Raw genomic sequence first — 12,484 nt, forward strand, 5'->3', positions numbered from 1 at the left:
GTAAGTAGCTACATATTTACATAAGTAATGCTGTGCTTTTTACTTTAGTAAATTTATAATGAAGTATCACTACTCTTGTTTGAGTATCACTACTCAGGAAAGAATAGTGATACTTCATAGTAACTGAGCAACTTCACTGAATGAAAACAAACATGTTTTAACCAGAAATTCACCAAACACACCTGAAGTTTTTGTTAAAGTTTTATAAACTTCATATTGAAAGAAAATTATTTGGATTTTTTTAAAATTATGTTATTTATATGAGTTATTGTCACTTTGGTTGATAAAAACCCAAAACTTTCACATAATTTACATGATATAATCTTATATAATCTACGCCTTTTCTCAAAAGTCACATCATTTCAACATAAGACCGAAACCTCAATCACCCATTCATGCAGACATAGAGGTGCAACTAACATTTATTTTAGTAACTGAATATCTGGACAACTAATCGGAACAAAAATAGGAACACACTGCAGATTTTTTACTAACCACTTGATCTGTTTTTTTTATTAGAAATTATGCAAATAAAAATGTATTCAATTAATTTTTTGAGTAGGAAAATAAGCATTTTATTGACTAAAGGGCAATAACAGAGCAATCCCTTAGTGAATGATTGGTCATTTGTTGAATAGGATGCATATTTTTAACATTAACATCATCCTTAGAGTCACTCCAATTAATGATTAATCGATCACAAATTAGTTTGATTATTTCTAAAATCGATTAATCATGATTAGTCATGATTCATCGCTTCAGCCCTATATTATACATCTTTAAACAAAAAACAATGCATATGAAAAAATTTTAAAATAAAGAAATTTAATTTTCAGATCTTCTTTGTAATGATACAACATTACACGGAGTCAATAATAATCAGTTAGTATCATCTTTAGGTTATTCACATGAGATTTGTGACTTTTTTCTATTTAATGAATAAAAATGACAACTACTGTGGCTAGTGAGGTCCAAGCTGAAGTTTGTGTGCCTACAGTGCGGCTATTATAGTAAAACCGAACCACAGAGAAGGAAACCTTTAAATAACTTTAAAACAGAGGAAGGTGGGTGGAAAATGTTGAGGGTCGTTTTTAACCTACTTTCAGTTTATTTGCTGCTTCTCAAATCGCGCCTACAAATACTTCAATAGGGAATCAATAGAGAGGGGGCAACACAATGTGAAGTGCGGAGGTGTTGAGCAGCTAAGGAAGTCAAAGATGTCGGAGTGGTGGAGTCATCTGCAGGCGGGAGGCGAAGGAAGCTGCCCTTTTGGTCTAAATGTAAGAAAAATTCTGAAACATCCGGGAAATGTGAGGCTGCACTGTAAAAACACAAAATATTACCAAGTACTTTTGGTCTAGCTTCTACAGCAAATATCTTAGTACCTTTGAAATAAGACAAAACTAACTTATAAGTAACGTTTCAGCTTTCATAAGTAAATAATTCCTTAATATTGATGAAAAAGTACCAGTTCAGCTAACGGATTGTTTCACTGGTTATAAGTGAAAAAATCTGCCACTAGTAGAGCTAAATGTGTTAAAAGCAATATTAGAGGGGATGTATTATTCAAAATTTACTTTTTACTCTTAAAGAAAAAACAAAACAAACCCCCCCCCAGCACGAACGCTTAAATAAACAAACGTCCAGACAGTTTTTGGCAATGAGTTAATGTTTTTTAGTGTCTGGAAAATGAGCCATTTCAAAAGCTCCTAGAATGTAACATTACAGATCAGCAGCCACTGGCGGTTACCTAGCAACACCTGCGGAGCTCACCCGTTACCTAGCAACCCAAGTGGAACTCGGCCAGGTTTGGTCAGCTAGCTTTACCACTACTCGGGTTTCTACTACTGCTTTTAAAAAAAGAGTACGCCTGTACGCGCATCTGTTTGCAGCTATTTTCACATGAAGGTGTAAATGTTCAGTTGGGGGCATGGCCAACAGAAACATTTAGATTTAAAGCGACAAGACGCCCTAAAACAGCTCAAAATGGTCAGAACTGAGCAGACTAAAAGTTGTGCAAAAAAATTTAATTAACATGTTTTGCATAGACCTATTCTAACCGGTTCAAGGAAGCTTAATAGGTCACCTTTAAGGAATCATTTACTTAAAACAAGCTTGCTATCTTGCTGAAAAGTTACTTATGAGTTAGTTTTGTCTGATTTCAAGTGTACCAAGATACTTGCATTAGAAACTAGGTAAGATTTTGTATTTTTGTGGTGAACAGAACCGTGGGCATGGAGATGGGGGGGAAACATGAGGTTTGGGAGCAAACTGGAAAAGAGCCAACAGAGAAGACAAGCGCTTGGCTGTGAGCCTCTGAGAAAATGATCAACAAGTGGGAAAAAAGTGTGATAAACACCAGAGTGGGCGTGTAAAGGCTTGCACCTCGAAGAAAACCAGCCCCAGCGCTTCGTCTGCACAACAAAGCACTAAAAAAAAAAAAAAAAAAAAGACGCAGCCCATCGTAGTTCAGATCTAGCAGATAGCAACCTCAAGCTGGGGCCTTGAAGTGAGAAAGACATTTGCAGACCAAGTTCCAGTTTCACACCACTTCCTCAAAACTAGCAGGGTCTCAAAGCTCAAGCTAGGGGTTGTTTTCTGCTGAAAGCTGGGGCAAAAAGCACCATGTATTTCTGATTTCTACATGAAATTCATCCCAACACTGAAAAAAACCCACAAAATTTTACCAAGTATTTTTGGTCTAGTTTCTACTTCAAATATTTCAGTACATTTGAAATAAGAAAACTAACTTACAAGCAACTTTTCAGCTGGTTTTAAGTCAGTAGTTCCTTGAAATGAATGAAAAGGTACAAATCCACTGGCAGATTATTTCACTTATAACATGAGTAAAGTATCTTGTTATAAATGAAATCAACTGCCAGTGGAACTATAACTTTGTTGTCAATAATAAGGAATTATTTACTTAAAACAGGCTCCTATCTTGTTGCAGATTAGTTTTGTTTTATTTCAAGAGTACCAAGACACGTGAACTAAAAACTAGATTATTTTTGCAGTGCATGTGCTTGTAATAAATGTAATAAATGCTTGTAATAAATGTTAGTTTTTATCTTTTCAGCAATTTAAGAAGGGAAAACATTCAGTTAAGTTTGAAAAATTAATCTTTGGTTTGAGTTTTACAGTAAAACCTTTCAGAGAGGCATTTCTGCTTGTGTTTCTAAAGCTCTGCAGCTTTTCTGGACGCGCTTCACTGATGTCTAAATGTTGCACATGTGAGACAGTCCTGAGAGTTTTGCTGTTGCAGAGAGAAACGAGCAGCCGCCCCAGGCCTGAACAGGTTCAGCTTACACTCCTGCAGTGGATTCAGGTCCTGGAGGGACGAAAGTACGTTGAAAACAGAGAAAACATAATGGGGAAACTCCAGTCTGAAGAGTTACCTTTCAAACGGTAAACGAGGCCATTTTGGTTTTGGTCAGATCTGTATCAATAATCTAAGGAAACACTTTGTTTTAAGCCACATGGGAAAAACTCAAGGCCCGTGGGCCAAATCCGGCCCGCTGTAGCTTTTTATGTGGCCCTCTAGATTCTAGACTAAACACTAAGTGTGCTTAAATATCATGTTTTCAATCAATTCAACGCAGTTTTTACCCATTTACTGCCAAATTATATCAATCAGTACCTCCGGTTTCTTGAGAATTATTGTGGGAATTGACGTAAAATCACCAAATCCCTGCATTTTTTAGTACTAATTGGGAGTTTGTTGCAGATTTTTTCCAAAAATTGTTAAACACTTTACTTGTATTAAACAGCTGCCTCAGCCTTAATTGGTGTCAGATTATAATCCATGATCTATAAAGCGAGTAATAAAAAGTCACATTTATCCTCATAAATAAGGTCAAATATCTCCAAATTACTACCACAAACACTTTGATTTTTAAAAAAAAATCATAAAAAAGGTCAAATATCTCCAAATTACTACCACAAACACTTTAAATTAAAAAAAAAATCATAAAACGTATCACGAAATCCTGGAGGGACCTAAAAGATGTTCAATAATAATACTTAATATTAAGAAATCATTGATATCTTAACAGTTTGTAAACAGGTTTAATCAATACTTTCTGGCACAACCGGCCCTTTAAAAGCCTCCATGATGTTGATTTGGCCCAAAATGAAAATGAGTCTGACAGAAAACAGATTCATCTGAGATCAAGGATGTGTGTGCAGCCTCAGGGTGAGGGGGGCTGCTGCAGGTCTGGACCACATGCACGCTGATGCACTTTGCCACGCTTAAGCAGAGCTAACGTTTCGCCACATGGGCCGTCATGTGTGGTTTCTCACTGTGTTCGCTGTCAATAGCAGTCAAAGCCTGTAAGCCAATAAATGGAAACACGAGGCGCCCGAGCGATGGCCTGAGAAGAGGAGACGCGTCCTATAAGGAGTTTAAATGTTAGTTAATGAGTCCTTCGCTTAGGGACAGCGCAGACCTGCTGTGTCTCTCAGTGGGACGTGTAGTAAAGATCATCCTTTAAGCTCTCAGATCTGCTCTGAAGGAGCTTCAAGCAGCTCAAACAGCGGACATACAAACCCTGTCCGATGGACATGAAGCATTATCTCAGCAGTAAATGTTTGTGTTTTTGCAGCTTCAGCTACGTTTTTTGCACAACATATAGAAAAAATAACATCATCCTAATATCAGTGTTCAACCGTAACATCAAGATCCAGCCCCAGCTTCCTGATGGAGGGTAAAAAGCTGCTCGCCTCCGATGGCTACCGCTGGTTGCCAAGTTGTCAGCATAGCGCGCCAAGTCTTAGATGTTTGCATGAAACATGAAAGAAAAAGGGGCGCAGTGTTTTGTTACTAATTGTCAACATTATGACAACTAGATAAAGGAAAAAAATTTAATTTTAAAAATAAATATTAAGGGAGAGGAATGTAGGTCAGTTATGCTAGCTTGACTTTGACAACTTTAACGTAGATGTGCTGCAGAATTCTGTGTTTCGGTTCAGTAAAAAAAAAAAAAACAAAAAAAAACCGCTGATCCACACACCAACTCTCTTACATCTCATCAGTAGAACAGGTGTCAGTCAGTTGCTATGGCAACGGGTTTGTGTGTAGAAGGTAAAAACTTGAAGTTTGAGTTGTTCTTCAGTGGTTTTTCTGCATTATTTCTCCCTTTTCTGTGGCGCTCTGCACTAGACTAATAAAACCTAAATCTCCGGGTTTCATTTTGCTAACGGTATCGTTGTACCGCGGCAGCGCAGCTACGGACGGCATGTAAAAGAGAAGTTTCTTTTGCCCTCCAGCATCGTGCGCACGCGATGTGTCTACATCAAAAGACAGCTTGGAGTGCATTGTTTGTTGGCTGTTACATTTGAAGAGTCAGGAAATCACTAAAGGTCACAGAGAGTGTTGGACGCATCAGAATGATGAGGAACTCTGAATGACAGCCGATGTTGTCACTGCAATATTCCACAATATTAGCGCCAACGCAATACTGTCTCTGATTGATCTGACTGAGATTTGCTTAATTCTTCCTAAAAACACAAAATAAAACAAAAACATGCTTTTTTATGTCCAATTTAAGCTCCATTAGGAGTTTTTAACTCAGAAAGCTTAGCTGCAAATGTTGCTCTGTTTGTTACTTCTTTAGTGTAAACTACTATGTGAAAAAAACTGAAAACAGGGAACTGATATGTTTTACTTAAACGTGAACTTTTCACAGAAGTCGGTTTGCATTCTCAGGAGAAAGATCTCTAAACATGCAATGGAGGAAAAAGAAAGCTACGCTAAGCTTTGCTGCACTAAAAATTTTGCTAATTATAGGAGCTAGCAGCTGATTATCATCAACCAAACTAGCTTAAGGTCATTTAGTCTGTGAACTTCTCTGTCTTGGTCTGATAAATGGGCGAGCATCTGACATCAGAGACTCATTCAACCCTCCAATCAGGAGCCTGTCTCAAATTTCCACTGCAAAAACTCAAATCTTATCAAATACTTTGGTCTAGTTTCTAGTGCAAATACCTCAGTTCACTTGAAATGAGACAAAACTAACTTACAATCAACTTTTGAACTTTTTGAAAGATATAGAAACTTGCTTAATATAATAATAATAATTGCTTATTATTGATTCAAACATACTAATTTCAGTGGCAGATTATTTCACTAATAATATGGGAAAAATGTCTTTTTTAAATTGAAGTAATCTGCCAGTGAAATTAGTACTTTTTAATCAATATTAAGAAATGATTTATTAAAAATAATCTCCGATTTCTTCCTGAGAAGTTACTTATAAGTTAGTACTTTTAAAATAAGGCAGGACTAAAACATTTGCACCAGAATCTAGACCAAAACTACTTAGTAAGATTTTGTTTTTGCAGTGTTCTCTGAGTCCGGATAGTTTCTTACATCACAAGTTAAGTCTTTAAAGGTTTGTCAGTATTTAATTTCTGGGGACAAACATGTTGAGTAGGTTAAAGAAAGTCAAAATGAGGTAAAGTTTCCATGAAGTAAATCAGACTGGAAGATAAAACCAGAAAAACATTCAAAGTGATGAAAAATAATGGGCTTAACCAGACTTCCTTTGGTTTGAGGTTTTCTCGTGTATGAATAAATCATTTAACTGAATGAGAAATTAAAATGAGATCAATAATTTCCATTCATATGATTGACAGATTTTCTACCAAATGTCTTTAATCAGGTTTTGGTCTCAACAAGCCGATTTTCTGACAGACAATTTTGTTTAGAGAGACTTCAGTATCTATTTTATTTATCATTTTGGTTGTTTTGTTTATTTATTTTGGATATTTAAAATGTCTTCCAGGTATAATGTGATTTATTTGTTAGAAATAAAAGTTTATTGATCTGTAGGCCAGGTAAGCAGGATTGGTGGAATCAACTGACTCTCTCTCTCTTTCGTTACCTAGCAACTCTCTCTCTGACTTTGGTTACCTAGCAACTCTCTCTCTGTCTTTGGTTACCTAGCAACAACCTGTTGAGTAACTGGCAAGAAGCAGTTTAAAGTTCTGCCTCATAACTGCATAAGAATAAAAAAACAATGGAAATTGTGGATAAAACAGCAAAGCTCATGCCAAAAATTTGGAAGTATTTCAGATATTTAAAACAAAAGAACTAATCAATAATTATCAATATTGATTGATATGAAACACTTATATTGTGATACGTTTACCAGCCATATTGTCTGGCTCTACCATTACTGTTATTTTGTGTAAAAATGGTCTCAAAAGAACATCATGATTGTTTATTTCCTGCCAACAATTTCATGTTCTCTAAGTTTTTCCTGTAATTACACAAATATGTCAATAAACATGTTTTAAGACATGTTTTCTCAGACTGGAAGTGATATTTATGTTTTGCAGCATCACAGTCCTGGCTTGAATCTTGATAGGAGAATCACTGGATGGAGCTGGAGATTAGGGTGATGGCAATGAGGAATCCAAGCTAAAAGAGTTTCCACTGGTTCCAAAAACCAGTGGAAACATGCAAAAAAGCTGCTGCTCAGTGGTATAACGACGGGCTGACTGCTGAACTACCAAGGTTTTAAAAACATAAATAAACCGATACTCCTTTAAAATTGTTCAATTATCTTCTTATTTCACTGCATCAACACATACAAACCTCTGGGTTGAGCTAAAGTTTGTCTCAGTAATGGAGTTATTTCTTCTTCTTCTCTTTCCAGCAGAAAGTGCAGCTGAACCAGAGTTTCATGTTTTAACGTCTTTGCTAAATTCATACTAAAAACACAGAATCTTACCAAGTATTTTGGTCATATTTCCGGTGCAAATGTCTTAATACACTTTAAATAAAATAAAACTAACTTGCAAGTAATATTTCAGCAAGACATAAGTCAATAATTCCTTAATATATATGTATATATTTAAAAAGTACTAATGCTGGCATATTATTTCAGTTATAACATGAAAAATGCCTTGTTATAAGTGAAATAATCTGCACTTTTTATCAATATTAAGGAATTATTTACTTAAAACAAGCTCCTATAATTTGCTAAAAAGTTACTTGTAAGTTAGTTTTATCTTATTTTAAGTGTAGTAATATATTTCCAGCAGAAACTAGACAAAAACACTTGATAGGATTTTATGATTTTACAGTGTGATCCTGGTTTTGGTGGAAGTTGAAAGGGAGTTCTTCCTTTCCACTGTCCCCACATGCATGCTCAAACAAAATTAACTTTCAAGTACCTTTTTAAGCTTATTTTAAGTAAATAATTCCTTCATATTTATAAAAACCATGAGTTCTACTTGCAGATTATTTCACATGTGGAAAAAGTGTCTTGTTACAAGTGGAACTAGTACTTTTCCATCGATACAAATGAATTATTTTCTCAAAACTACCGTTTAAATGTTGCTGAAAAGTTATTTGTAAATTAGTTTTGTCCTATTTCAAGTGTTGCAAGATATTTGAATTAGAAATTAGACCAAGAAACGATTTTGTGCTTTTACAGTGAACTGCAGAACACTTTTCTGAATTTTCTTTCATGGATCATTCCTGAATTAAACTGTTATGCAACCAGACTGGACTGCATCATCGACTCCACTCTGATTGATTGATATTTCCTGTATAATAAAAATTAATTGAACCTATTATATTTCTCGCTAAATGACATTTATTGCGAACTTAATTGCAATTTATGACCTCACGGGAAGCCTTTGAACCTGCCAGATGTTTGCACTCACCCATCCCTCGAAGGTCTCTCCCGTGTTGGATGTTTTGATCATGTCCTCGAACTGGATGGTGCAGTTGGCCACAAAGTCATCATATCCGAGCGGGGTGTCGTGGAACACCGCCAGCTCGATCTGCTTGCCGTCGTTGACGTTGAGGGAGAACTCCTCGTTGTACGTGGGCATGTTGGTCTTCTGCTTGGTGTGTGTCTGCCCCACCTTGTAGTCGTCCACCTTCACCACTATGTAGGGGTCCAGCGTCTGGGGGGCCTTGTTGAAGATGACGGTGTGGCGCGTTGAGAAGGTGGTCGGTTTGAGGTCCAGCGCCTCGCCGATCCGCAGCTTCAGGTATCCGTTAAACTTCATTTTAAAACCGCTCGAAAGTGTTCAAAAAGCATTTAAAAACAAAAATAGATTTTTATAGGGGTGTCAAAGAAGGAAAAAAAGAAAACCACTTCATGGTGAAAGCCGGTGACTGTTGGGAGTCATCCTGTGCAGGCTGACTGTCAACCTCAGTAAATAGGAAGCTGCAGCGCTGACAGGACCTGCGAGTTCCGCATAATTTCTGACAGACGCAAACGCACACAAGACAAAACACACTGGGTTTACTCTGTCACATGGTCAGGCTTGTAGTTTTTACTCACTCAGAGGCGGGTGGGACTACACCGACCATGATGCATCACTGTTCTGCTGGTCCGAAAGGTGGGGAAATTCACCTGCGGTTTGGTGTTCGGGGAAAGCCTGACCTCTGCTGGACATCAGCTGGAACTACATGGGAATTTCTTACATTTTTACTTTTATCTAACTTTATTTTTATTTTATTTTTAAATATTACGGACAAATTTTTGTCTAGAAATAAAGGCAAAAAATTCTATTACTTTTTTTTTTTACATTTTCTTGCTTTTTAACTTTGTTCTTTTTTTCTTGCGCTTGCTTTTTTCTTAATTTTTAAAACTTATTTTCTGATAACTTTTTTTCTTACTTAAAAAAAATTCTGTATAGGTGTACAACAAATGATTTGATGATTTTTTTTTTGGTTTTTAAATTATATGGACTACATTTTGTCTTAAAATAAAGATATATTTTTCTTTATTTACTTTTTTCTTGTATTTCTTATATTTATCTTTTTATCTATTATTTTTGTTTTGTTTTACTTTTTTACTTTATTATTTATTTATTAATTTCAAACAGGCTGTACAACAAAGAAGCTACTGACTGAATAGAAATGGTTAATTCTTTAATAAACATTTTAATTTATAATAGTAGAAAAAGAAGTAGGAAAAAGTCGACACAATGTTCACATTGATGGTTAAATACAGAGTAAAAGCTGATTTTCTGTTTTTTTTTATTATTACTAATCTGTTTTTCTAAGTGTTGTTTTAACCATGTTGTGTTCTGTGATAGATGGAAAGTTAGTTTTTAACTCTGTTTATGAAAATGTTTCTTTCTGATCTCATTAAAATATTTTAATAAATAATTTTTATTTTTCCTTTCCCTCCTTCTGTCTTCGTAATGTCAAAAAAGCATGCAACATGAAAAGAGCATCAGAATTGTTTTTATTGCAACTTTTACAGGAAATGTCTTATTTGTTGACACTCGTTCCTTTAATTGATTCTTTATGTAGTGCAGAAACACCACATTACCTATAACGTTTGTTCATTTCAGGAGAAATGTGTTTTATTTTATTTTATTGAGATATTTTCCTTTGATGAAAAACCACCGTAACCTGCTGATAATATAACAACGTTGTTGTCCAGTAGGTGGCAGTAAAGGTCCATTAAATGCTGCTTTAGAAGAATTTAGACATTTATTGTATGCAGAAAAACAATTTAAAAAGCTAAATGTTTCTAATCTATTTGAAACAAGATAATTAATGCAAAAATAATGACATGTTTTTTGTTTATGATAAGAAGATAATAGGTATAATCATCTCTAAATGATAATCTGATTGAATTATTAATGAGTGTTGAAAAAGGAATCCCATCTAAGATGAATAATGTCTAAGACAGTTAAATGTTGAAGCTGTGATGATTTGAATAAATCTAAGTTTATTTATGAGTTTATTAATCTGACACGTTTGTATTTCAGATTCCTGCGCATCTTTTCTTCAAAGTAGATAAATCTTAAAAAAGAAAACTTTATTCTTATATTTTCCATACTTTTTTCTTCTTCAAACTCCAGTGCCTCGTCCCTGACGGCGCCGTGCCTCCTCCATCCATAAACGCCACGATCAAAGTCTCCACTTTATTGGTGTTAGACTTGACCTTTCACCCCTCTCTGCCAAATGCCAGCACCTCCCCTCCCTCTGCTCCAGCTGTTGTGAATAAAGCGCGGGGCTCCCACTTTGTGCACATCCCTTGGATCCAGACTGCCTTGTAAACAACCTCTCAGACGTGACCTTACAGAGGGGCGAAGGTCACCGTGACAAAGATGGCGCATCGCCGCTCGCTTGTGAATAAACTCACCACTATCAAGCAGGGCAGATTATTATAAAAGACTCTTCAAGTTTACGCTACGGTAGAACCAAACATGTTTTTGTTTACAGTGTTTGTGTGTATTATCCGGTCTCCAAAGGAAAGGTCGTAAAAGTTTCCGTCTCTGATTGAAAATGTCCAGCAGAGGGCAGAAAGAGATCGCCTCATTCATCCACTTTCTCCTCACCTTTCACCCTTTCCCTCCTGTTGTTTACGGCAAATTCACAATAAAACTACCTGGGAAAAAAACGACATGTTTTACGTCCTCTCTGTCATGTTGTTTTTCTTCTGTCAGAAGCTTTAGTGGCTTCTTGGCCTTTTTCTCCCTGTCCTGATTCACAGCCAACTCTTTTCAGACTCAAAGTGTGAACAGAAATGCGTTCACGTCTCTCTCTACCAGCTTTAGAAACGGAAAGTTTTGCTTATTCTTATTTACAAAACAACTCAAACTCCATAAGATTGGATGGAGAGCGTCTCTGAGCGTCAGTTTTCTAACAGTTGATTATTCTGACGATTAATCTTCTACAGACTTTTTGAATTGAATATTTAAGCTTTTTTTTTTAGATAAATCAATAATAGAAATAAAATTTATAATTTAATCTCTTTTTAAAATGAGAAATAAATATTTTATTGCCAAAAATGCAGGAGGATAGCATTCATTTAGTGAATCTGAACCAGAAGAAGCTAAAACTGTGACACTTGAGGAGTTCTGGGCAAAACATATTTACTGACAAAATTTTAGATTTTGTTTTTATTTTAAACTTAAAACAAAAATATACTTTTTTTCACAGTTTTGGCTAAATTGTTCCTCTGACTGTGTCTTTTTTGAGTCTGTATTCTTCAGTTAGCGATGAATCAATTACTAATTTAGTTGATGTTATTCAATCGATTAATCCAGACATTTTACTCAAGAGTAACGATACTTCATAGTAAAGTTACTCAAGTAAAAGCAGTAATGACTAATTACATTTACTTATATGTTATGCTTGTATGTTTCTTACTGAAATAAACTGATTTGGAAAAAATACATTGCTATTTTTTGTTACTTGTATGAATTATTGTCATTTTTGTCCTTAAAACACCAAAATTTCCACTTAACTTTATATTTTGGTCCATCTGATGATGTAATTTTTAAATATTAAATGCTTGATAACTTCATTAGTTACTCAGTACTTGAGTAGACTTTTTACCAAATATTTTTTCACTCTTACTTGAGTCATTTCTTGGCTACTTTTTACTTTTACTTGAGTAAAATATGTTGAAGTAGTGCTACTTTTTCTTCAATAAATCTTTTGGTGACTATCCACCTGTCAGTAAAAGTAAAACATGCAGCGTTGTAAAAATACTCCTAA

At 35.3% G+C, this 12,484-nt stretch overlaps 1 protein-coding gene across 2 annotated transcripts in view; it reads right to left on the reverse strand.

The window, feature by feature from the left end:
* Positions 1-9,380, reverse strand: part of prkcha (protein kinase C, eta, a) — a 40,029-nt gene extending 30,649 nt beyond the window's left edge. The window contains exon 1 of one of the 2 annotated variants that reach the window (XM_007561167.2): positions 8,674-9,380. In XM_007561167.2, the coding sequence (XP_007561229.1) occupies positions 8,674-9,024 (351 nt within the window). In that variant the 5' untranslated portion in view covers positions 9,025-9,380. The remainder of the gene's footprint in view (positions 1-8,673) is intronic. The other variant, XM_007561166.2, reaches the window with a different exon arrangement.
* Positions 9,381-12,484: the final 3,104 nt, after the last annotated feature.

This window comes from Poecilia formosa, unplaced genomic scaffold (assembly GCF_000485575.1).
Source record: "Poecilia formosa unplaced genomic scaffold, Poecilia_formosa-5.1.2 Scaffold123, whole genome shotgun sequence".
Taxonomy (NCBI): Eukaryota; Metazoa; Chordata; class Actinopteri; order Cyprinodontiformes; family Poeciliidae; genus Poecilia; species Poecilia formosa.